Genomic DNA, 26,531 nt, shown 5'->3' with positions numbered 1-26,531 from the left:
ATAACTGATTAGTGATGGAACTCAATCCCAAGCCTGGCTGTCACTCCCTATCAAACATGGAAACCTATTAGGTTGTCCTGTTGCCATTCAACTAGCAAATGAGAACCTTAATAAAACTGTATTTAAATATTTCTTTGGTTACTCTTTTCTCTATATAAATTCAGTATATTGCAGGAATATAACCCTGAAAGCAGATACTCTGACAGAGAAACCTAGCAGAGGACTAAAGACTGGACCTGAAATTAATTACGCAGGTTAGGTCTAACCCTTCTGGAACACCTGATTTCTCAGATTCTTTCACCAGCTGTACATCTCACTGAACACCCCAAATTGACCTTGGGACATGTATCCCACCTCTTTCAAATTTGCATGAACCTAATGGATTTCTCTTATAATCTGTGGATACTTCTTTACACCTGGCAACTTTCTATCTATTATTATTATGACCAAAATATATTACATTTGATTATTCTTTAACTTATCTCAGCTAGTTCTACATTTTTAGTTCTTTCTAGAAGAATATAATAGGGCAACATTGTGATAATTTATCATGAATTCTAGTTGGAAGGATTTCACTTGTTACTTAAGAGGCAGATCTTCTCCAAATAGGAAAACTGTAACTAAAAATTACTGTTATTTCAAGAGTTCAGATAAGTTCTTGACAATAACATAAAAATGACTGAATCAGTTTATTCCACATATTATGTCCCTAAATATAAACTATTAAATGCTATTAATAGCTACTTACCAACTTTCAAAACTTCTAGTATAGAAAATCTCTTCACAAAGTACATTCTAACTGAATATAATAAACAAGGACTAGGCTTACAAATAAAATATATAAGACTCTAAAAGGTAATGTGGATCTTCATTACTCTCATCTTTAAACAATCTTAGTTTTAAACTTAAAATCATATACTTCAAAGTTCTCAAAAGAAGTAAACTCTAAATCTCCCTACCCTTCCTTATAATAAAACACACTCCCCTCAAAAAAAAAAAATCCCCTCCTGCTTATTTTAGTTATTATATTTTTAATTTTAATATAATTTTAAATTCTTAATTTAATTCTTAAGTCTTAATTCTTCATGTTATGGCTTTAGAATTTAGATTATCTTTATATCTAAGAGATCATCCTGACTAAAATAAGCTGTATACATTTTAAACTAGCTTGATTCAGGCCAAACTTCTTGCTTGGATTTTGTGAGCATTAAATTGCCACTAATACCTATATATGTATATCTATGTATATATGTTACCTCGTTTGTTTCTTAGGTCCCTGACCTTCTCCTGCTCCACCTGAAGACATCCCACTACCGAGGTCCTTAGAAGATTCTTTCTTTTGGCTATCATTTTGTTTCTGTGACTTATTTTGCTTTTCAGATTTATTTTCCTTTTCTTTCTTCTTTTTATCCTTATCTTCAGTACCAGTGGCAGATACTGGTTTGTAATCCACTCCTGTCAGAGACTTGTACTGTGCCTTCAACTGAAGGAGTTCCTGTACAGCTGCATCTACTTTATCCTTCAAGACAACAGAAAAGGAAAATACAAGCCAATTTGAAATACAAATTATTCTCTATACATTGAACAATAATCATTATGACAAATAACGCTCATACCTAACAAATTTATAAACAAAACAGAAGTCTCAGAAGGAAAGAGAAGCATAAATAAAACAGTAGCTTTTGATGGAATTAAATAAATAGATTAGGTACTGTGGCTGAGGTATGAAGAAAAGAGGCTAGAAAATATTATGGCTTTGTCTGATGGAAATCTAAACTAAAAGTAATTAAAACTGTACAGTTTAACACACAGGTTTAGAAATTTTTCCACTAACACAACACCTACAACAGTAGTCTAAGCTTTATATGAATGTATGTATGCACATATGTATATATGCAAATACATATATATGCACATACACACATGTACACATTTGTGTATTGGACCAGATCTGTGATTTCCAGGGAGTTCCAGTGAGGCACCTGCTTTACAACTTAAAATCTGAGATGGCCTGAAATGCTAGCAGGTGAAAAACACGTCTGATCCAATGTATGGCAGGAGCAAAACAAAAGTCATATCTTTCTGATTCCTAAGTCAGCTCTCTAACCATGATGCCATACTTCTGCTCTCATAATGTATGATATATTTTCTAAGTAAAAAAAAAAACTCCATATATCACTCCACAGGATCTATCTTGTTTCACTCACATGAATCAGTACAACATACTTCATTACTTCTATAAACCTAATAATAAACCATCTTTTCAGGAAGACTTATGACAACATAAGAAAAAACATAAACACCGACCTTGGTGACTTTTTCAGCTTTTAGCTTCCGAACTTCATCTCCCTGGGCAGCCACTTGGTCAAACAAAGCTTTCGCTTCAGGTGTATCAGGTTCACTGATTTCAATGATTTTGGCTGGACTTGAAACTGAACTCTGAAATGGAGGCTGACTAGGCTTGTATTCTTGTCCAGTTTTTTCTTTATACTCAGCTTTTAGGGAGAGTAACAGCTTTACAGCTTCATCAACTTTATCCTAGGTTAAAAGAAAAATAACAAATACACACAAAAAGGGGAAGACTATGAAGATAACTAATAGAAGTCACAGAGACTTAATCAAGAAGAGAACATGAGCGTCCTTTTCAATCCTTAAATAACCAGGAGAATATTCCCATCAATTGTGTTTTCCGTATTTTTAATTGTTAGCGAATACTTTAAGGCTAGGAAGTGTTTTGTAAGTTATTTCTCCTAATCCTTACAACAACCCATTGAGGCAGGGGTTCTTATTATACTCTTTTAATGAATAAGGAAACTGAGGCTGAAAATTAAAGTGACTTGTCCAGGGTCACACAATAAGTATTAGAGGCTGGATTCAAACTTAGGTCACCCTGATTCCAAGTCCAATAAGCTAGCTATGCTACTACCTTGTTGTCACAGATACACTGAAAACAAAGAGTTAAACCAATTGATCTAAAGGTATAAAAAAAAATCTAAGGCAAAATTAAGAATAGGACTCATATGTATGATACATATTCAGTTCACAAGAACAAATTTATTCAAGAAGTACATTGAATTTCTATAAATCTAACATTTCATTTTGAATACAGTGAAAGCTGAACTGGAGATGTAACAGAAGTAGGCCCACAAGTCCAGGGAAAGAGAAAAAGAGGAAAAAAATTCAGGATACAGACAAGATCATTTAAAAAAAATATATCAGTTTTCCTAGGTAGTTGCATAGTCATTGGAGTATACAGGGGGAAAAAATGCTGTACCCCAATCACAATTTAAAAAGAAATTCTACTTTCAAAAGTTAGAATGAACTACCTAACCCACCATGCATTTTTAAAATGCCTATGTGTAAGGCATTGTATGGACTACATGACGCGATCATTCTGCTGATTTTAATTGCATTCCTGTATATATATGTGTATATGTCATATCCTTTGATATCAGAACTTTCTCCAAGTGGCAATCTAAAGATCCTTTGATTTAGTCTCTTCATTCCTAATGTTAGTAAGGGATAGCAACAACGGTAGAAGACAGGAACTACATTATTTTGTCTGCTGTTTTCACAATACATGGTGTCAGTCTAAAGAAATAAACTGCCTTCTGAGCAATGAAAAGTAAAAAGTAGCTTCTGGCTTATATGCTAAAGGTCCAAACCACGAACATACCTTTGAAGCTTTTTCAGATTTCAGTCTCCGGACCACTTCCCCTTGTTCAGCCACTTTATCATAAAACGCTTTACCATCTACTGAACTTGAGCATGCATTGTGGGGCACAGAAGGGGCAAGAAGGGATGCAGTGGAAAGAGGAGAAGCTGAAGGGAGACCACCCGGTTTGTATTCCTGGCCTGTCTTTTGTTTGTAGTCTGCCTTTAAAGTTAGAAGCATTTTCACAGCAGAATCTATCTGATCCTGAGAAGGGAAAAAAGAGAAATGTCAATCATCTATGGACATACCTTTAAAAAAAATGAAACATACACATTTTAAAATTAGCTGAATGAAAATGGAGAAATGTCAAAAAAGATCAAATGACTTTCTTAACCATTTCTGCAGAGAAAAGCACATTTAAAATAGGTTCTATTTTGTAGTAAAAGCAAATACTGAATGGTAAAGAAATAGATGAGACATTGTTCAGACAAACATTGCCTTGGGGGTGAGCTTACAGTAATCTAACTGAACCTTAACTAAGCAGAAAATGAAGACAGATAAGAAATACTCAAGACAAAGCGATAATTTATAGAACAAAATAGTTTATGTTATAATGACTGCGGAACTACATATTCTGATTAACTGGAATGTGGATCCTAAATAGATTATCAGTTTTCAAAGAAATATGCTAAATAACAAAAAATACCATTACAAGACAAAACTACTCATTATATTACTTATTTTCAATGTAGGTAAATCCCTCATAAGATGTCACTCCATCTCCAAAAGACAATCCATCTATGCCTGCTCATCCTGTGATTCATTTCAACCATATCACAATATGCACATACCCACCAATCACTATTGAATGTTTTTGGATAAAATAATAATGATAACTGAATACTGCTGCAGCTGATACAGGAGACTGAATGAAATCTATACTTACCCATATGCTATAATGTACTCATACGTTTTTTAAAAATTCCTATTGTAAGACACAAATGACTATTAAAAGTAAACTGAAGAAAAGAAAGAGGTGTGGGGTTGGGGTGGGGAGGAGGGGGAAGAGATAAAAGGAATGAGGACTAGAGGGTTTAATCTTGTTGAACTTTCTAGTTGTTTGGAATCTAAGTACACAGGAATCTATCAGAATATGATAAATATTGAGGCTAATAAGAACTCCTTTATCATGTGGTAGTCTTTATTTCTTGCAAATCTTCCCTGAACCATCCAGGACAGTGTTGTGGACACTGTGGGTACAACATACATAAGAGGCAGTATGGCATGTGAACTAGCTCTGGGCTTGAAGTTAGGAGACATAGGGTCAATTACTGATTTAGACACTTTTTAAGTATGAGCAAGATTGAACCTTTCATCTCAGTTTCCACATCTGCAAAATGAGGGTGATGATTACACTACTTACTCCAAAATAAGAATAATTTGCTGATTATATACATTCTCAAACATGATATAGTACACAGTGATATACATGCAAAGCTCCCAATAAGTGTAAATATATATGTAAGTATGTATGTATGTACACGCTAAAGTATGAAACAGATAAATCAGACCTGGAAGGAACTTCAGAAATTATCCTCAGTAAATATAAGAATGAAGAGTAAATGAAACTGATATAAATGATATGGAGAATTCATAGAAAACACTAAATAGTCTGTGATAAAGAAAGAAAAAGGTTTCCTCTGTTTTAATATTATAAACATAAAATACATCCAAGCTCATAAAAGCTATCACAGATATACTCCAAACTACCAGGAGAAGGCAATATTGCATAATAAAAGATTATCGTTCACACAAACTGAACACAATGGTGCCTAATTTCTAAAACTGAAAAAAAAAAAGGAGGGGAGGGGGGATAGTCATGGATTGGAAATAAAAAAGGTTTAAAATAAAAATATTTGTACATTCCAAATTTCCTCTGAAACAAAAATATTTTTAACTACAAAAAAAAAGCTTAATCAGTTTCATAAAAAAGATAGTATTGGTCAGCTGGATAGGTTTTTATGGTTTGTTCAAATGAAACTTTGAAGGAAGCATTTGGATAACAGATATAAAAGGCAGAATCTATGAATCAAAAAGATACAAAGGACCAGGCTTGTTTTTAGTTTAAAAATAATGGGCTCAGCGGCAGCTAGATTGCGCAGTCGATACAGCACCAGCCCTGGATTCAGGAGGACCTGAGTTCAAGTGTGACCTCAGACACATGATATTCACTAGCTGTATGACCCTGGGCAAGCCACTTAACCGCAACTGCTTTGCCAAAAAAAAAAAAAAAAACAGACTTTATACACAAAGCATATGAATTATTCGTATTTAGTCAATTTAACAGCAGCAAAATTAGATATTCATACAACAATGAATAAAAACTACTGATCTCACAAGACCTAAAACCCTCCCACAAAAAACCCTGAATTGTCAATGGGCTTAATTCTCTGCACATGAACAGTCTTGATTTTTTTAATTTTACTTTAACCTTTAAGCACCATCATTTCATAATGACATCAATTAGATTTTAAATTAGTGAAAATGTCTATTTAAAGTGAAACTTACTGTTTCCTCCTCCCTTTCAAACCATAACATAAAAATTTGATGTTAAATTTGATCACAATTTGTGCTCAAGGAGTATCTTAGTGCTCAGTGCTATTTGTTATACCTTTGTAGTTCTTTCCTGCCTACTATCTCACCTTGTTATACTACTTTATTTGTAGTTCTTTCCTGCCTACTATCTCACCTTGTTATACTACTTTATTATAAACAGTTCTGCAATCTATGAAAGAAGAACAGGAGGAAGTTGGAGCAAAAGAAGTCTGACTACAAGAAGAAACTGAAGGTGGATATCCAGGTTTGTAATTCTGACCTGTCTTATGTTTATACTCTGCTTTTACAGTTAAAAGCTCTTTCTTAGCATCACCTATCTGATCCTAAAGTAGAAAACGAGAAAAAAAGAAAAACAAAGTACATATAAGTTACATCCTGAAACAACCTCCTTATGTCAAACTCTGACCAGTCCAATTATGTATCAAAGGAAATATCTTATCCCTAAAGAAATCATACTAAGTATAACATTTTCAAAAAACAAAATGCCTAAATAAAGTCATATGGATAAAAATCTAAGAGCTTATGTATGATACAATACCAAGCCTAACAATTAAATGGATATGTGGTGCTTACAATGCAGTGCTACCACCTTGAAATCACCACTCTAAATTAAATGGTTTACCATAGCTCTACCAGGTACACAATTCTATTTCTTATCATATGCAGAGATAATTCTCACAAGGTGTGAACTTCAGTACCATTATTTAAAAAGTGCCACTGGGGGGCAGCTAAGTGGCACAGTGGATACAGCACCGGCCCTGAAGTCAGGAGGACCTGAGTTCAAATCTGGTCTCAGATCAAACACTTGCCACTTACTAGCTGTGTGACCCTGGGCAAGTCACTTAACCCCAATTGCCTTTAAAAAAAAAAAAAAGAATGAAAAGTGCCACTGTATAGTGGGAAGAGAACTAGTAAGTTGGGGCTTTGTCACTTACTGACTTATAACTGCCTTATTTATTTGCTAAATAGGATGAGTAATACTTACTCCACCCTTACAGAATCAATGAGAATACTTTGTAAATAGCACAGTAGAATATAAATGTGAGACATCATCAAACAGCTATCTCATTAAAATGTAGCAACCATCAAACTTGGAAGTCTAGGTTTCACCAGCAAGATGAACTCTCAATAGACCTCTCCCTGACTTTTATGGAAGTATGAAACACAAACACTAAATAAACAAAAACCATTTACCTACTCAGAGAAATAGGTGAATTCCATTCCACTAGCTACTGAAGTCATGCTAAATATTAAATTAGTTCACCAAGAAATTAAGGTAGAGGAAATCAATACATAAATCTCAGTATGCTTTAAACAGATAGAAAAGTATTCATTTGAACAATACAATTTGAAAATAAAAGCAATGACTCCAAGCTATGACTGAAATGCAGTGTTTAAGCTGTGAAAATCATGATACCTTACACTTCAGGAACCAAGAGCCCTTATCTAATTGTTGTTTTTAACCTAAAACTAACTCTGGGGGAAATGACGCTTAGTGGTATTAAACCTCAGTCTTTTGTAGAGGAGAGCAAAATTTCCTAACCTATGGAAAGGTTGAAGAGCGCTTCAAAATGTACTCCGAATGACAGGAAATACTAGACTGATGCTGAAGGGCCATGATTCCCAAGAAGTGTCATTCTGTGAAATACAGTTCAAGCACTGATGTCCAGGGATCTACTGGCTAATGTCAGACATGGTAATTTGGAGTTCAGGGCCTACATACTTAAGACCAACGCCAAAGAAACTTAAAAAAGGAACAAGCCTTTATAACGTATTATAAACTGCCAAGAAAATGAAATTTCCAAACATTAAGCTAGAGCAGGCCTGCACAAACTCTGGCTCACAGGCCAGGCTGCTTGTGCAGGCCTGAGCTGGGGGTCTAAAAAAGACATGTATTATGTACAGTGTAAGCAGATTTAATTCATGCATTTATAACATCTTAGTTCATCTCATTAAACTTACCTTTGAGGCCTTTTCAGCTTTGAGTTGACGAACCACTTCTCCTTGTGCAGCAACTTGATCATAAAGAGACCTGTTGTCTAGAGTAAAGGAATTCTTTGACATTGAGGAATCCTTTTGTACAGCAGTTGGAGGATTCCCAGGTTTGTATTCCTGGCCAGTTTGCTCTTTATATTCAGCTTTCAAAGCCAAAAGCTGCTTTACAGCTACATCCACATCTTCTTTGGATGCTTTCTTTGCTTTTAATTCTCGAACCACATCCCCCTGAGCAGATACTCTGTTGTAAAGGGCCAAGACATTCTCTGGGGCCTCAAGATCCTGATGCACAGGCGGTGCAGGTTTTTCTTTCAAGGTAGTTACCTTCAAAGGCAGAAAACAAAAAGTAAACAGGCAGCTCATGTGGAATGCAGATAACAAATCCTCTCAAAACACATCCTCATAACACATAAATGCAACTTTTCCACCCAAAATTGGCTTGAAAAAGGTTTCCGTTTTATTTTAATAAAGTTGAACCATAACTAACAGAGATTTTCCCTGTAAAAGAGTCCTGATGAAAACGAAGAAAATGAAGAATCATGATCAATCAATCAACAAGCATTCATTAAGCATCTACTATGTGCCAGGCACTATATTAGGTGATGGAGACATAAAGACAAAAATAAAATAGTTCCCGACTTCAAGGACCTTATACTCTATTGTGTGAGGCAATATATACATCTCTAGGAATACATAAAATAAATACAAGGTAAGTAGGGCAATAGGAAGGACACTAGGGGAAAGGAGGGAACAGAATGAGTGGAGAATCAAGAAAGGCCTCCGGCAGCAAGTGACATTTAAGCTAAACCTTAAGGAAATTAGGGATTCTGAAAGGCAGAGGCGAATATGAAATTAATTCCAGGTCTGAAGGACAGACAATAAAAAGGGACAGAGACCAAACATGGATTATCTTACATGAGAGTCATTAATAAGGTAAATATAGTTGGACGATTGAATGAGTGAAGCAAAGGTTGGAAAGGTAGGTTGGAGGTTAGAGTGTGCAAATAATATGGTAATCTCACATAAAATGTTTTAAATTACCTATTCAGGGAATTGTTGCAATAAAAAAATAACCACGAGAAGATTATTTATCAACTTCCAAAAAACTGTATATCAGCAAACTTATCCCGAAGAAGAGAAATATCAATAGTAGTTTTCACTTAAAAAGATGTCTCCTAGAATGGAAATCACAGGGCTTTATGCCCCAAAATTTGGCACATGGCAACATAATTAAAACAAGAAATGTTTTATTTAGTTTTTTAAAAAAAATCTTTATTTTTATTTTTTTAATATTTTATTCTTTTTCAATTAAAAGTATTTTCTCCTGTAAGCTTTAACTAAAATACATTTAAGATTAGAAATCTAAAGTTCACACTCATTTTCATATGATAACACTAGTGGCCTACTATGGAATTCTTGCTAATTTATAAACATAGCGATAAAAAAAATACATTTACCTCACTCTTTGTTGTTCCTGCTTTAGTCTTTTCCTTGGAGCCAGATGTTGGCATTTCCTTTGTATGGCCATCAGGGATGTAGATCAAAATGCATGGGGCTTCTCTGCAACTATAGGGGCTAAAATAAAAAGTAGGTAGGAGGGGAGGGAAACCACCATAAAATGGCTTGAATTGAAAGAACTAATTTTTAACTTCAAGCTACATTAGTTCATTTGACTACATTTACAACTTCTTAGAGATTTTTAATTCTCACAAAGGTACTTATATAAAGACTTCTTTATTACTGTACTCATTTTCTAAGAATCTCTCAACTTTAAATGGTCTACAAAAAGTACTACTTATACCCACTTGGTCCAGTTACACCCCACTATTGGGTCTATATCCCCAAAGAAATCAAAGAAAGAGGAAAAGGATCTATGTACAAAAATATTCATAACGGCTCTTTTTATGATAGCCCAAACTGTAAACTAAGAGTATATCTTCCTGCTTAGGGAATGGTTAAGCAAACTGTAGTACATAAATGAAACTGATTATTATTTTGTACCACAAGAAATGCTAAAAGGGTCAATTTAAAAGGAAATAAGGAAGACTTTATGAAATGGTGCAGAGTGAAGCAGAATGAGAGTAATTTATACAAACAATTGTGAAAGACTTTAGAACTTTTGATCAATGCACAATGATAAACTATGAGTCTAAAAGAAAGAAGATAAAACATGTTATTCATCTCCCAACAGAGAAAAAACTTAAAATTCAGTAAGAGAACATTTTCAGATAAAGCTTGCATGGAAATCTGTTTTTTTGTGTTTTTGGCTAGGCAATGGGGTTAAGTGACATGCCCAGGATCACACAGCTGGTGAGTATAAGTTATGTATCTAAGGCTGGATGTGAACTCAGGACGTCCTGACTCCAGGGCCACTGCTCTATCCATTGCACCATCTAGTTGCCCCTGGGAATCTGTTTTGCTATACAAAATAGGTACGTATTCAAGATTTTCTGTTTGTTTCTGTTTTTTGTTTAACAGGAGAGGGAAACAAGAGCGACACATTAATAAAAGAAATACTTGTTACTTGAAAAAAAGCTTTAAAAGGTGGAAAAAAAGGCCAATTAATAATGACTTACATAATGACTCACATCAATTTTTTATTTATAGTTGATTTTTCATTGACGTGGAAAAAAACTTAAGAGAGAATATTACAAAACTGCTAAAGTGTATATTTAACTTTTGCTGACATTAGTAGTACTGTGCTATACACAGGCACAAGATAAAAATGTTTATAGTCAAAATACATTCTATCAGAAATTCTAACAATACATTTGTGTCCCCCTTCCTGTCACATAATTTTCACACCAAAGAAGTGCTGATCCTGAAAGCTTTATGTCTACCACCATTTTCTCTTAATTTTTCATGTCATTTGAAGGACTTGTTTTTCCCAATAAACGTTTGCCCTGTAACAATAAATTACCCTTGATGGGCAGGAATCAGTGACATAAAACTATGGACTGAAACAGCCAAACCTTCTCAATCAGGGACAATGTGTAAAAATGGCATGGGGTAGGGGTGAAGCAACAGAGTGAGCACTTCACCTTAAGAGTTGTCAAAGGCAAGGAAAAGGAAGCCAGGAAAAGAAAATGAATGTAAAAAAAATTTAAGTAACATATTACTTCCTCATTCTCTGGGTCATCGCCAAATTTAAAATTATTGATGCTTTATCAGCTGATAAAATACTAAGTGACACAAAGGATAGAACGCTGACCCTGGAGTCAGGACATGAGTTCAAATCTGACCTCAGATACTTGACACTTATTAGCAGTGTGACCCTGGGTAAGTCACCTAACTCCGATTGCCTCGCAATAAATGAATGAATGAATGAATAAATAAATAAATAAATAACTAGAGTCACGACTAAAAAGACAAAAGATGCATACAAGGAGAAGCTCTATTCCAAATACGGTTATAACAAAAACAGATTGTTTTCTTTGCTAGGGCAAAGTATATCTTCAAATTCTTTCACGTCAGCCAATGAAAATGATTAAATGTACTTTAAGGACCAAGCTTTGACTTCCTAATAGAGATGGGCTGAGAGGAAACTACTAAGAATTTCAGAAAATTGCTGCATATCATAAATTATAATAAAATTCTCACAATCCAATGCAACTGCTACTCATCTCTTAAAGATTTTCTAAATGTCCATTTAGTACTAATCCTTAAGTTTTTATACAAGAAGTTTAGCAAAAATTTAAAAAGTGTTCCCTAATTTTTCTGTATTTCATTGGTAAAATTATGACTACCAATTACATGTATTTGCTAGACAAAACAGTATTGCTTACTGTACTCAAGACACTACCATTTAAAATAAAGCTTAAGAGATGCTTTCTTCAGACTTTATTTTTTTTAGATGACTAGAAAGGGTGGTGGTGAGTTAGGAGATGAGTGATGATAAACCATTCACAGAAAGGGTTAGTTTTCTGTGAATTTGGATTTGCAAACAACTATTTGGTTGTGTATTTAATAGCTTGCATCCTACCTATGATTACTGACATCAGGACTCAAATACATACATGCTGAATATAGTTTCCTGAAGAAGTGTAACTTAATGTAAGAAGTAAAAATTTCACTAAAGTCTGATTTTTTTTAGCATCATTAAAACCGTTCTGCCTATTTCTAAGTCCCTTTTCACACAAATTATTTCTTCGGCATGCTCTCTTACAGAATAACCTTAGCAGAATTTATATTTTATGAGCAATAAAACTGAGCTTTCAGTTTAATACTTAGTGCATTATTAAACTGATTGTATTTTCGGTTATTTGAAATGTTCATTGTTAGTGTAAACTTACCAAGAAGAAATGTATTTATAATATATAGATGAAATGAGAATATATTTTTAATTTTCAAAAACATTTAGATTGGTTATAAATTCATATCTTTCATTATACCTGTAATTTAAAACATTCCGCAATGTTTTACAAAAGATAATCATGAATCTGGTTTAACATGTTGATTTTACCAGGGGAAACATGTACAGTCTTAATAAATATTGGTTTACTTGAAAAAAAAATGTAAGAAGTGGTATCACAACAGAAAAAAATTTTCATTCAAAATAAAAGACAGCTTAAAAATCTAACCATTTTACTACATAAAGCCATGCTTAAGACTTAAATTATTCAGATTAAAAATGTGCTTTCCAAAAATGCAAAAGTTTTATGTTCTCTAAAATAATTCCATTGATAATGCTAAATATAGAAATACAAATGTGACAATTCAGAATGCTGAACAGTTGTTAATTACTTATTAGATGATTACCCAGCTGGAAAGATATTATTTAAGATACTCCCTTTAGGAAAAAAGAATTTACACTCATAATTCTGATAATCAAGGATCTGCTTACCTAAAAGGTTCATAGGGTTGATCACAAATAAAAAATCCTCTTCTCTGCAGCTGTATTATATCTCCTTTCTTCAAATCCTTAAGGCAGGGATCCCCTAACATGAGTTCTTCTTGCTATAAAGATGGTTTAAAAGAAAAACACATTTTCTCAAAATCTGAGCATGTGAAAGGCTACAAGAACATATTTAAATATAATAAATGGCTATAGCATCTGTGAATCTTACGTATCTTAAAAAATTTCCTATGGCTTCAGCATATCTTAAAAAATAACTTGTTCAGAATCTGTGATACCACCCTCCCTTTCATAAAACTTAAATATAAGACATGGGTTTTCTCAGAGAACAAAAAAAATCACCTCCTCTAGAAAGTGAGTATAAAACAAAACTTTAAAAACCTTTCAAGTAATAGTATGACCTAATTCTTGTAGCATTTTCAAAATAACAATTATCAGAATATCTAATATATAATATTTCTTAACAATAGGAGGAATTGAAAATTCTTTCAAGACATATAAAGCTGCTGCTTCCAAAAACTTTGTTAAGATGAGAGGATAAAATAATAATTTCTTCCTTGTGATTACTGGAAAGAATTAAAGACCAAAGACCAATTTTGACTTTTACTCTTTTAACAAGGGAAAGTTTAATAGTGACCTATAATGAATGGGTGGTAGTGGTGATTTTTAAGTTCCAGCTAATGGAATACTGGCAGAGAAATACAGCCTTTTCTAGATTCCTAATAACAGACTGGGATCACTGAAATCAATAGCTAAAAACCTATCGAATATCAACTCTACACTTTAATATGACATTCGTTTTAATGGCTGAAATATTACTATCGATTGCATTTTTAAAAAACTAAACACTTCCAAAGAAAAGCATAGATAGCAGCAAAACCAAGTGAAAGTTGCTTTCCTCTAAACGACCTTGCTATTCTTGTTGATGTACTGTTTGAAATCTTCATCTTTTCCAATAACTGGCTTAGTAATGAGATGCTCATAAGTCACACACACTGTTGGAGTAAGAGGAGAATTTGCAGTCTCTGCAAGCCAGGTGATCTTAGTGGTCTTCTTGTAGTCTTTGTTCTCTAAGTTCAACTTCCCATCAAGGGATACAATTTTCCCATCTGAATTTCTAAACATGAATTGGAAAATATTCAGGAGAAAATAAATCAGAACTACATGTTTGTCTTAACCTTAGTGAATTAAAAAGTTCCAGTCCTTTGGCATTAGAAAACTTAACACATGAATTATTAATATACTACCCATAAAAATTCATGATTATCAAGAATTTGCATGCAATTATTAGCACAATCAGATTTAAGATTGTAAGTAAAACTCAATTTAGATATAAGAACAATAGAAGAATGGAATCTCAGAGAAGGAAGATCTCTCAGATTTAGTTCAACCCTTATCAGAAGCCTGAGTACTCTTTACAAACTGTTAAGAAGTTCTACCTCACACTAAGCTAGAATCTGCCATCCACTGGCTCTAGTTCTACCCTATAGGAATTCTACCTTACATTTAATAAATTTGAAACCAAATTTAAAGGCACTACTTAGTACAGGAAGCAATGTGGATATAACCCATTTTAAATTCTTTAAGACAAGAGTATGATGTCTCTGTTCAAAATACTGGAAAAATACAATTTGTAACTACATTCAAGAATTAAACTGGATCATAAAAAAAGAGCACTGAAATTAGAACACCGGTGCTGGGGTCGGGAGGAATTGAGCTCAAATTCGGCCTCAGACACATTACACTTACTAACTGTGTGACGCTGGGCAAGACACTTAACCCCAATTGCCTCACCAAAAAAAAAAAAAAAAAAAAAAAAAAGGTACTAAACCATTAGGATATTTTTGTTGCCTTTGTTCCACTAGTAATCCCATTTAAAAACAACTACACTATCTTAGTGGTGCCAAACTGGAAACTGAACAAAGAACAAAGTAACTCCTACATTTAACAATTTACGTATTTGGGCAAAGGTAACAGATAAACTGTACCAGTCAGACACACAGAAGTAACTGTTCAGCAATATCTTAAAATTAAGACTTGAGAATAAAAAACTATTTCTTACTTGTATATTTTAGTGATGATGATGTTGCCCCAATTTATAAATGTTACAATCTCACCCTCTGATAAGGTCTCTGCATCAGCACCTTCAATGAGCACTTTGGGGCCATACCACACAGACTTCAGGCCTACATCAACATTCTATACCATAAGAAATATAAAAGCAGAAGTATAACAGACTGTACTGATAAAAATCTGAATCCATGCACTATATACATGATGTACAAGTATGTATATCTCATTACAAAGTGATAGTATGATATAGTGGATTAAAGGGTGGGACTTGGAGTCAGAAGACCTGGGCAGGAATCTTTCTCAGACACTGGCTTGTGAACCTGGACAAGTCGCTAAGATGGTGAGCCTCAGTTTCCTCAGCTTTAAAAAAGGAGTTGCACTCAATGGCCTCCAAGGTTCCTTCCAGCCCTAAATCGATGATCCCATGACCTCTAAGGTCCCTTCTAGCTTTGAATCTATGATCCTACAAAGAAAACTCATTCATCTGTGTAATAATTATGCTTCTTTGTGACGCTGTCTTAGTAAATACTACACTTTTATAAAAGCTTACTTATTGCCACTCTCACATACTTTTGAAATGAAACTTCTTCTAGTTTTCAAATAATTTAAAATATATACGTTACAAGCAGTCATTCCCTCACTGCCTGTTATCAGCCCAGTGCCTGTGTCAACCTGCATCCACACTAGCTCCCAGCAGCTGTCACAGAAATGAAAAAAGATGAGACCACAAATGTGTGATGGTAGGAGCAGCACTGACAATTAAGGACACTTTACTAGCAAAGTGTGGCATGCTTTGCAGCACACTTTTCAAGGAGAGTGGCTATACACAGACTTCTCAAGGTGCTATATTAGGACATTACAATTTATCTTGGAAACTTGAGGAATATGGAGAAAGTCTAGCTCAGGTGCCACCACAAATTAGACAAGTGTTACCAGTATCTGGCACCATACACCCAGTACCAGCATCTTGAGAAGGGGTAAAAAAAACAAAACAAAACAAAACAAAAAAACAACAAAAAAAGAATAAATAAAATTCACTAACTTTTGCCTGAAAATTCAAACTTTAAAAAAGTAATGACACTGTAAATAAATGGACAAAAAAAGAAAAAACCAAAATGGAATATTATATAAGTATAATGACCAAGCTTAGCCCCAGAGCAGACATGAGGAAATGTATCCCTGCTCCCTTATCTGAAGGACTTGACATGCCATGGCTGTGGAATATCAAACCCAGGCAATGGGTTAGTTGAGCACCAGCTTTGCAAAACTGTTTTTTTCCTTTTTTTCTCTTTCTTTATTGTTCTTTGTTACAGGGAATGGCTCTCTGGGTAAAAGGAGAGAAGGGATATATCTGGAGATGAAAGAGTTATAAAAGCAGAAGACAGCAATTACAATCATTTTTTAAATGCAATGATAAAATGTCATATATAGTTAAATATCTGATGCTTCTGCATTTTCTGACAATCTTACTACATGTTAACTTAACTTTACCACTTTATTATTATTTTTGATAAGAAATAACAAGTTCGGATTATTTAGAATGAAGACTAGATACTTGATATTTTGATCTAAGAATTATTCTTGCTTCAAAGTGATGGTTCAATGGTCCCACTCCAAAGGGTGAGGTTATATAGTACTAAACCAGGTCAAACTTGCTGCCTGCAAAACTCCTGAGTGCAGCTCAAACTGGATTAAAATGTAATTGTGAAATGTTAAAATACAAGCTAGATAATGTTAATTTGAGGATTTCTAGGTCAATATGCAGCCTACGATTTGAATTTGACACTACTGGACTAAACTCTCATGGTGTCTGGCTGAGTAACCAGAAATAGGCTATGGCCTAAGTGGGTGTCAAGGAACCTGTTATGGAGAATAGCACCATGACCAGAATTCATGCTGCTTCCATTTACGGCTAAGGCACCAATGCCTCACTCTTTAAGTAGAGCAGATAACTAGGAGTCACTTGAGTGATGTCAAATAGTGATGATATGATGCTCCACACAGCCCCCTACTTTATATAGATGCCCTGTGAATCTGTGTGTTCATAAATCTCTTTCTATAGAGCATTGACTAAAAAGCAGAAGTCATAGCATGGTAAATTTAGGGCAGGAAGGGATCTCTGACACCATCTAATAAAAGTGTTGGCCAAAAGTTTAGAAGGGGGAAACATATCAATTTCTGTGATTTAAAGTGGATGAGAGAAACATTCAATCAGCAAGATACAGTGGGAAAAGCACCAATTTTGATAAGGAAGACCTATGTCTGCAAGATTGGCTAGCTCTGCAGCTTTCTACCTAGGAGACCTCTGTAGGCCTCTTTCTTATCCGCAAAATGAGAAAGGTAGACTAAACGATTACTGAGGTCACTTCTAGTTACAGATTTTATGATCTATCAGAATGACACCAGGGACAATAGGTACATAGGATTATCACCCTCCATGCAAATGAGGATGTTCTATAAATAAAGATGATTCTTTGTAGCATGAGTTCTTAACCATTTTTGTCTCAGGGATTCAACTTTGGCAGTTGGATAAAACCTATACATCCCTTCTTAGAAAGTTTTTAAATGTACAAAACAAAATACTAAGGATTCCAAAGAAAACTAATTTTATAGAAATGAAATTATTAAAAAAAAAAAAAAAAGAGTTCATGGATCCCAGGTTAAGAAGCCCTGTTCTATAGCTCTGGACAAAAGGCAAAGGTCTTAGGATCAGAGATTTAGAAATGGAAGAAAGGGGTACCAATTAATATGTCTGAGAATTATTAAATTTTAAGAGAAGGAAGAGATGTTACAAGTCATAAAGTTTAGCCTACTAGACTTGTCTGCAGATGAAGAAGTAAACTTCTTCTAATGGGTTTGATTTTAGGAAGTGGTCTGATATTAGTAGTTTGTGGTCAAGATGTTCAACATTTCCTAAGAACAACTTTCCCCTTAAATTACAATCAGGGAAATAAGTACAAAAAAATTATTGATTAGTTTATCATCAAACCTTAAGAAATGGTGCTGGCTATTAAGTACTTCCCCCATCAGTTATTATTGTCATGATAGCACAATGCCTTCTTTCTAAACTCTAACCATTTTCCTAAGAGAGAACAACATCAACAAAATCACAGTGTGACCTTTGGGTGTTTAGCCACTTCTTTCATCTCCTCCTGAGCTTCAGGTATGTTCACAGTGATTACTTCTTTCTGTAGTAAAGCAATATATCGAGGAGCCACAGGATCTATAACCTTCAAAAATTAATAAAAGAGCAATGAATAAATACCTTATGGTAAAAATCCTCTAGTCAAAACCAAAATGTCACACAATCAAAAGGCACGACACAGGAATATTAACTGGTTTTCTTTGTTACTGCACTCATATGCTGTTGTGTACCTACTAACTCTCTTCTGACAGGTAAATGCTAAACAAATGAGGAAAATCTAAGCCAAGTCCACAAAAAGTTTAAATTAACTTTCAAAGAAAAACTTCTTGGCAGGCAAAAAAGGGAGTAAATAGAATTGGGAATAATACACTTCAAATATCTAGACATGAGTCTTCCTATTGGGCACCAGAAAATAATTATACTCTATAGGTAAATATCCTAAATCTGCCAGTAGACTTCCACTGAGGGTGGTAGGAGAAGGTGAGCGATATAGTAAAGCCCATTTTAAAAGAAATATGCATATTCTGTGATTTATTTTCATTTTAACAAATCATTAGGCAATATATTTAAAAGCAGAATAGCATTAGATCACTATAATAAGGCAATCTCATAATACAACACTAAAAACCAATAAATTACAGATTTCTTTTAGTAGGCATACTAGCTACGTTCTAAACCTACTTCATCTTTAAAATAAATCATGGGTTTTGTACATTTCGGGGATGGTATTTTTTTTTAATTTCACAAATCAGTTTAAAATTGTCCAGGAAAAACACAACATTTGAAGGATACAAAAAACACGGGAAGGAAAACAACTAGGGGACATAAACATAACCTGCTAAGCATTAACTGATTTCTCAAGAACATGTCAGAGGAAACATCACAGGGGTCAGTTAATTAGAAATAATATTATATACATGTAATGATGTTAGAACAGGTATTATGGTAGGGTATATTTATAACTCTTAACATTAATACAAATTCAATTTATGGGAAGTGTATGTAGATACCCAAAATAGTGGATAACTCAAAAAAGTATCCATTTTTTATTTCTGCAGGTACATTTTAATTTCCTTTTGAATACAGGTAGTTCTAGCATTTTAGGAATTTATAAGAAAGTAATGAAGCCATGATGGAAAGATATGGTTCAGAAGCTGGAAAAGGTCTATAGCTTCATTCTTGCTCACAACTCCATGCTAGAAACGGACAGTATCATCTCTCTTTACATTTGATGATTTATACCTTCACTAGGGAAGAGAAAGTATAACCTCACTGTTTAAAAAAAAAGGGGGGGAGGAGTAAAAAAGAAAATTAGTTTATATCAAACTAATTAAACATTAGGCAATATATCAATAATAATGCACAAGAAAATAATCTGTCTCAAGGTAACAAAGTTTACATATCTTTGTGCGCTAGGTAAAAAGGAAAAACCATTTATCAAGCACTTAATATGTGATAAGAGGGAAAGCGGTTATATTTTAATAGAATTTTTTTGAAACTATATAGAATTTTAGGAATTTATGGTAAACGAAGCCTTGATGGAATTAGTTTTATTTAAGAATTATTTCAAAGCTGTGACACTTTTTGTTTTGAAATTTTCTCCAATGTCAAGAGGAATATATTTTGTATAATTCAAACTACTCTACATGACGAGGAAATAATACAGCATACCAGTAGAGCAAAGGAGATAAAGTACTAGATCTGGAGTTAAGAAACCTGGTATTTACAAATCATGTGATCAAAGGCAAATCACTTAATTTCTATGAAACTCAGGATTATTCATCTGTAAATTGGGAATATTAATACCTGTAGTATGCATATATCTCACAAGGGGATCAAAGAAGATAACCTACATGAAGTACTCTGTGAACTTTAGTGACATATCAGTTAATACTACTAATTGGTTATTAATATTGTTCAATGAGGATGAAAATTCAGATTTATGAAACAAAGATGTTATTTTCATTTTAGAGTCAATAATATTACACTCATTCTTTTTGTTACTCTCTGATTTGAGCTGTCTCTCACCTAACATGCTCGTAACTTAATGGTTTAGTTTTACCCGAAGTCATAAAGGCATCTGGCAGGTGACTTGTGACCCAGGTATGATACTTGCTTTAATCCCCTATGGTTAAATTTAGCTTTCTGCTCCTTCATTATGTTTTAGTCTGAGAGGAAGGATGTTGTTCTTTTGCTCTTTTGCTACAAATTCTAACATGTTCTATGAATACAAAGACTATGGAAGGAAGTTTCAGCGAGTTTCATCATAAGAAGATTCAGGGAAGGAAGACACCATGAGGGCAGTATAAAGCTGTTGCCTTGCACACAAGGATGCTCAGGATGATTTTGGCTTCCCCACCATTCTAAACTTGAAATCATGATACAGATTTAAGAATGGTGCTTGTTGATTACTGGGTCTAAATAACTATTAATTTATTAATAAAAGTATTGGAACATTAACTTTGCTCTTAAATTTTTATTCTACTATTCATAACTGCAGTAACAGAAAGAACCAATTGATAATTCCTTGATGTGCTCTACTGACCAAATACAAAAAGAAAAAAATACAACACATGCCAAACAAGCTACTACTTCTCAAACAGGGCAAGGCATCAGCAAAATCAAGCAGCAATCCAAAAAAAAAAAAAGTTCACAGAACACACACAATCACAGAAACCATAGCTTGAAAGTTGGCATTCTAAAAAAGATTTGCCTTATTATAGTGTCCAAACAATCTGCTGCCAATTAATAATAAACCATGTCAAGATGCACTATTCCTTGTTTGACATTCGGTTGAGAAACATTAAAATGAATACAATACAATAAGGCACAGGAAATAAAATAAAGAACTATCAAAATCAATGACATTTAATGAAATATGCAGATTGAAAAATCCTATGTCCTCTCACCATGGAAAGGAAAAGCAGTTAGTGTAATTATCAGACTTTGAAACTAAGAAAACCAGAGGACAAAACTTTAAAAAAAAAAAAGGAATAATGCATTTTCACTGGATATACACAATGCAACTGTTTTCCTTTCTATAAATGTGATTGTGATACAAAGAAGCATAATGGCATCTCAGATTACACGTTTATGGTGCCGAAAGCTATGTGCTAAGGCAAACAAAAACATTAAGTAATACCTTCTTACAGATAGCTCGCAGCTTGAAAGCAGAAAAATGAAATGCAGAATGTTCATAAGAATCACAGCAAGAACAATTACCTTTCCACAAAATTCTGTTAAAAACACCTCGCTACTATTTTTGGCAAGTTAATATGTTTAGTGCTAGTATGTTAGAAAAAGGGAAACATTCCATTTTCCTGAAGGTATGCAAAATGATGCAATCAACTTCTATGATTTCTTCTTTATACAAGCACTCCAGTGAATTTCAGATTTATTACATTATTCAAGAATAAGGTACAGAGAAGTAAAAACAAGAATTGAAACTAACATATACCTTTTTGTTAAATGACCAAATTTTATCCCATTCCATGTTAACAACTGACCGTGAAGAGCCCTAGAAAAAAAATTAGAACATTTTAGCTGTCTGGAAATAGTCTTAAATATCAAACTGGAAATGAACTATTAAAACCATAACCCATTATTTCTCATGTTTTAATCCTGATTTTGCATTACATGGGAAAAAGAGGAGATAGAAAAGTAAACATATATCAGTAAAACACATTTGCAGGTTAATAGCCTCACTTCAGAGCAAAAGAAAAAAAAAACTAACAACTCACTTGGGCAGCAATAAACTGTTTGAGTCCCTCAACTGTCATTCCTCTTCTCAGTACACCACGAACTGTGGGAAACCTTGGGTCATCCCTGAAAGATAAGTAAACCATTAGAGGTTCAGGAACACCTGTTACATGAAGAGTTAGAACATACAAGGAAATGTAGTAAATCTTTAAATAATATGCATTATATTGCATTATATTTTGAGTCTCAGCTGGTTACCTTATTAGACTAGAATATGATACTAATAAGCCAAAGGAGCAGAATCATGAAACCTAAGAGTTAAAGAGGACTTCTGAGATTACTTAGGTCAATTCCTTTGTATCAAAGATGAGAAAACAGGTCAAGAAAGCTTAACTGCTAATGGCCATATAATTATTAAGTGGCAGACCTGGGATAAGAAACCAGGCCTTTTGACTCTCAAACTAGAATTCCTTGTACTTTACCACATTGACTCGCTATGGACTCAATCCTTCAAACTAGCTTCATTATCATCACTTCTAGAACGAATAGCATTGACTGGATAGACTGCACCTTGATACAGAATAATCATTATTAAAATGAGAAAACACCAAAGACTTGTTACAATATATACCTCAGAATAAGAGGTCCTTTTGGATTTCGATAGCTAAGCCATCTTGGATGGGGAAGTGGGATGGTATCTAATAGGGTTTGTACTCAAGTATGTTCCACGGGACAGTAATAGCAGTTTCATCAACATACATGGATATGTACTTCATACAACAAACATTTGAGTACTTAAGCCTACCCTACTTCATTTAGGAAATACTACCTATATTAACAACACACCAAGAATGAACCATGACCCTAACATAATATATGGCAATCCATTTCAAACAGATTGCATTTAAGACAGTCCTATTTATTATCATCCTTAATAACTGTAGCAGCTTTTATTTTCACAGGAAAAAGTGTCTTCCTCACAATAACCCTAAGAAACAGAATCTAAGTATCATTATCTCTCATTTTATAGATAAGAAAAGTGAGGCTCAGAAAATGGTTAAGTGACTTCTCTATACTTTTTAAAAAACATTTTCATTGTTTGTTTACAAATGCCAATCTTTCCTGTAAAAAAAACCCAAACTTATTTTTCCCCTTTCTTCCTTTTTCTTTAACTGTTTCTTTGTCAAAAGAAATGGAAGGAGTGGAACTATGTGGTATAAAAGTAAAACAAAAATTATTTTAAAAAAAGTATACAGACTTCTTTGCCACAGAAACCACACATGTATGATCGGTAAACTGTATCCATTCACATGCTTTCTATCAATTCCAGAAAACATAAAACATACCATCCATCAACTAGTCCTTCATTGACAAACCATGTGAGTTTTCTTTTAGACAACACTGTGTTGTTTAAATTTAGACGACTATATTCCCAAATATATGGTCTCCTTATGCCCAATACTTCAGTAATCCAAAAATATTGATCATCTCTGTCATGGTATTCTGTTGTCCTCAGGGCATGTGTAACACCTTCAATGCTATCAACTATGGGGCAGGCAAAATCATATGTAGGATAAATCCTAGGGGAAAAGAAATAAAATTTTTTTTAAATCAACAAACATTCTTACCACCTTTACTCTAGATGGAACAATAATAATATTAATCAAATGAGCATTTTTCCCAAATAATAAGCTTGACAAAAAATAAACATAATTTGTGATCTTCCAGGAACCCAGGTCAAATTTGCTCAAAACTGATCTATTCAACTTATATTCAATATTCATCAGTAAAATAAACTTTGGGATTACTTCTCACTTACGTGTCACTTAGCAAAGTCTACAATAATCGGCTAGTAGTTTTGTTCCTTGGTGTGATATGTAGGATTGAAATAAGCAATAACTAGCAGGCTATGTCATAATTATTTACAGAAACTGTCCATGATGCTCTCTAGTACTGCTATCTTAAGCAATTCATCTTTTCAGGATTAAAGATCTAAATCATTTCAGTACCCAGGCAGAGAAAGTTAAAATGTTTCATCCCAACATATAAGATGATTAAAAACAGTATACATAAAATTAATAATTAAATCCTTTTTTAAAAATGCTTTTGAAAATTTTTATTCAAACAAAAAGCTTTCCAAATGGTTTTAATTTGGACTCTATTAAAACTTAAAACATGATTATAATATAGAAATCAATCACAGATTATTAGAGAAAATGTGCAAGTAACATTTTTTGAAGTTTAGAAAATAATCAAAATAGGGTATGAACACAATTTTATAAGATTTCCAAAAGCAATTCTACAAAACTAAAATTAATAAAAGCAAACAACTCTACCCAAAGACCACTGGCTATAAGATGGACATCTACCCATCATCCTTCCATAACACGAACTATAATTAACTTGCTCGTTCAAGACATATATTGCCATTACAAAACTCCAGGCAAAAGGTTATAAGGACCTACACGAAGATAGAGGTAGACTTGAGGTAGACTTGGTATGACTTAAATGACTGAACAGAGGAAATGAGGAAAAGGGAAAAATTAAATTTAACTCCTTTTTGGATTTCTGAAAAATCAAATTCATTCCAGTTTCATTTCAATTCAACTTTTCACAATTCCCATAACCAAGGGATCCATAATAAGCATCTTAGGAGATCCCTTCCAGACTTAAAGCAGTTAAAGAAAGAAAAAGAAAATTAAGCAGTTTGTATATTATTCACCTTTCAGTCTTTTATTCCTCAATTTTATTTTTGTAACTCAAACTAAAAATCAGAAAAAAATCAAGGTTTTCACTGAAGGTTTCTTAATCTTTCTCAGTATTAGGTAGAGAAATTTGGATGTGTTTCACTAGGAAATACAAACTCAATGATACAGAAAAATAACTCATTACAGGTATCTGGGAAGGGAACAAGGCACAAGGTAATGCTGAACATGAAAAAGATGAACTTACTTGTATCTATTTCCAGTTCGTGGGTGTGGCTGTGTTTTGCAACGGTAAAGAGTTGGGTCCCTCATGCACCCATTATTATTAGTCATGCTAATTTTTGCTCTTAAACAGCAAGTCTGACCAAATGGGGTTCCTTTTTTCATTTCTTCCCACATTTGTAGATTCTTCTCAACGGCTAGTGAATAAAGATTTAGTACAGCTTAGCCAAGGCACTACTAATCTGGTTCAAATTTCTTTTCTAATACTACCATGATATTCCACAGTATTTAATGATTTTTTTATACAAAAAAAGAAAAAAAAAAGGAGTCCCTAAACCTTATAGATAGTACAGTAATATGAAACTAAATTGTTTCAATCACTGGTACTAATTAAGACAAACTTTTTTTTCTTTTTAGCATCAAAAGACCATATAGACAGACCTGAGGGAGACCTCAGAAGCCATTTAGGTCCAAATCAAGGTCCTGAGGACTTCCTCAGGGTCACACAGGGTGGAAGCATTATTAAATTATTCTGGCAGAAAGAGGAAGGTAATACATTCGAATAAGTTGAATACATTCAAGGTAGCATTACTACTTTTAATAAAAAAGAAGATTGGTATATTTCACTATCATAAAGCAAGTCAGATGTATAACGGACCAAATGCACCTTACAATTATTCCTGTGTTTAGAGTCTTTCTTCTGATCGCGTTCTGCTTTCATTACATCCGGAGGGGTATCATCTACATAAGCTCTTCCTTCATGAATAAGTTTCTCTGCATATTTCATTATTGTTTCAAAATGATCAGATGTATAAGTAAGTTGATCTGGCTTGATATGCAGCATAGCAATATCCTCCAAGATAACCTGAAATATGAAACCCAAACAAACTTCAGTTTTATTTTATTAATCCAGTAAACAGACAAACATGGATATTATCCCTGTTACCTGAATTTCCCTTGCCTTGTCAAATACAGATAAAACTTGTTCATAAATATGAACTATCCAAGAGGAGAACAAAAGTCATAAGGATACAATGTATTTGGGGCCCTGTTACAAGCCTGAATAAATTAGTAAGCAGCAGTATATATTGTTTCAAAAGATCACTGAGCTACAAGAGACTACCAAGGATATTTAATCTAATTTGATCATCAATTTGGAGATGGAAAAACTGAGGCCAGGGGCAGATAAGTAATTTCCCCAAGGGTCACAGAAGTAGATCAAAGGCAAGATTTGAACTTGTTCTGGAGGCAGAAAATTAAGTTATGAAATAAGTGCAATTCTCTTAATTTCCAATGAGTGAAAAGAGAAAGAAGAGAACAAAGACTGTCAAGAAAAAAAAAATGAGGGACTTTCACACTATTACCTCACCCACTCCCTTCTGACAAAGACATAATATGAGATCACTAATTACTCTGAATAATTACTGAACATCAACCTGATAGAGATGAGTTCATCTCTCTGTGATGATATGATGCTTCTGAAAGAAGATGACATAAAGATATTGAGAAACTTTCACATTTTTTCACCTAGTTCTTTAGGGTTTTGTTGTTTCTTAAAGGCAAAAT

General features: G+C 33.7%; 1 protein-coding gene across 1 annotated transcript in view; it reads right to left on the bottom strand.

The window, feature by feature from the left end:
- LOC114049649 (bifunctional glutamate/proline--tRNA ligase-like) overlaps positions 1–26,531 on the bottom strand; it is a 70,765-nt gene that overhangs the window by 28,099 nt on the left and 16,135 nt on the right. Inside the window, exons 8-21 of the mRNA XM_027870925.1 lie at positions 25,638–25,830; positions 24,991–25,162; positions 23,385–23,618; positions 22,080–22,164; positions 21,797–21,856; positions 18,314–18,424; positions 15,184–15,320; positions 14,031–14,238; positions 13,110–13,222; positions 9,724–9,841; positions 8,234–8,590; positions 3,677–3,919; positions 2,308–2,538; positions 1,257–1,519 (exon numbers count right to left, since the gene is read on the bottom strand). Of these exons, the coding sequence (XP_027726726.1) occupies positions 1,257–1,519; positions 2,308–2,538; positions 3,677–3,919; positions 8,234–8,590; positions 9,724–9,841; positions 13,110–13,222; positions 14,031–14,238; positions 15,184–15,320; positions 18,314–18,424; positions 21,797–21,856; positions 22,080–22,164; positions 23,385–23,618; positions 24,991–25,162; positions 25,638–25,830 (2,525 nt within the window). The remainder of the gene's footprint in view (positions 1–1,256; positions 1,520–2,307; positions 2,539–3,676; positions 3,920–8,233; positions 8,591–9,723; positions 9,842–13,109; positions 13,223–14,030; positions 14,239–15,183; positions 15,321–18,313; positions 18,425–21,796; positions 21,857–22,079; positions 22,165–23,384; positions 23,619–24,990; positions 25,163–25,637; positions 25,831–26,531) is intronic.

Source organism: Vombatus ursinus, unplaced genomic scaffold (assembly GCF_900497805.2).
Source record: "Vombatus ursinus unplaced genomic scaffold, bare-nosed wombat genome assembly UNPS02014798.1, whole genome shotgun sequence".
Classification (NCBI taxonomy): domain Eukaryota; kingdom Metazoa; phylum Chordata; class Mammalia; order Diprotodontia; family Vombatidae; genus Vombatus; species Vombatus ursinus.
Note: the sequence above shows the minus strand (reverse complement) of the source record. Positions and strands in the feature narration are given on the sequence as shown.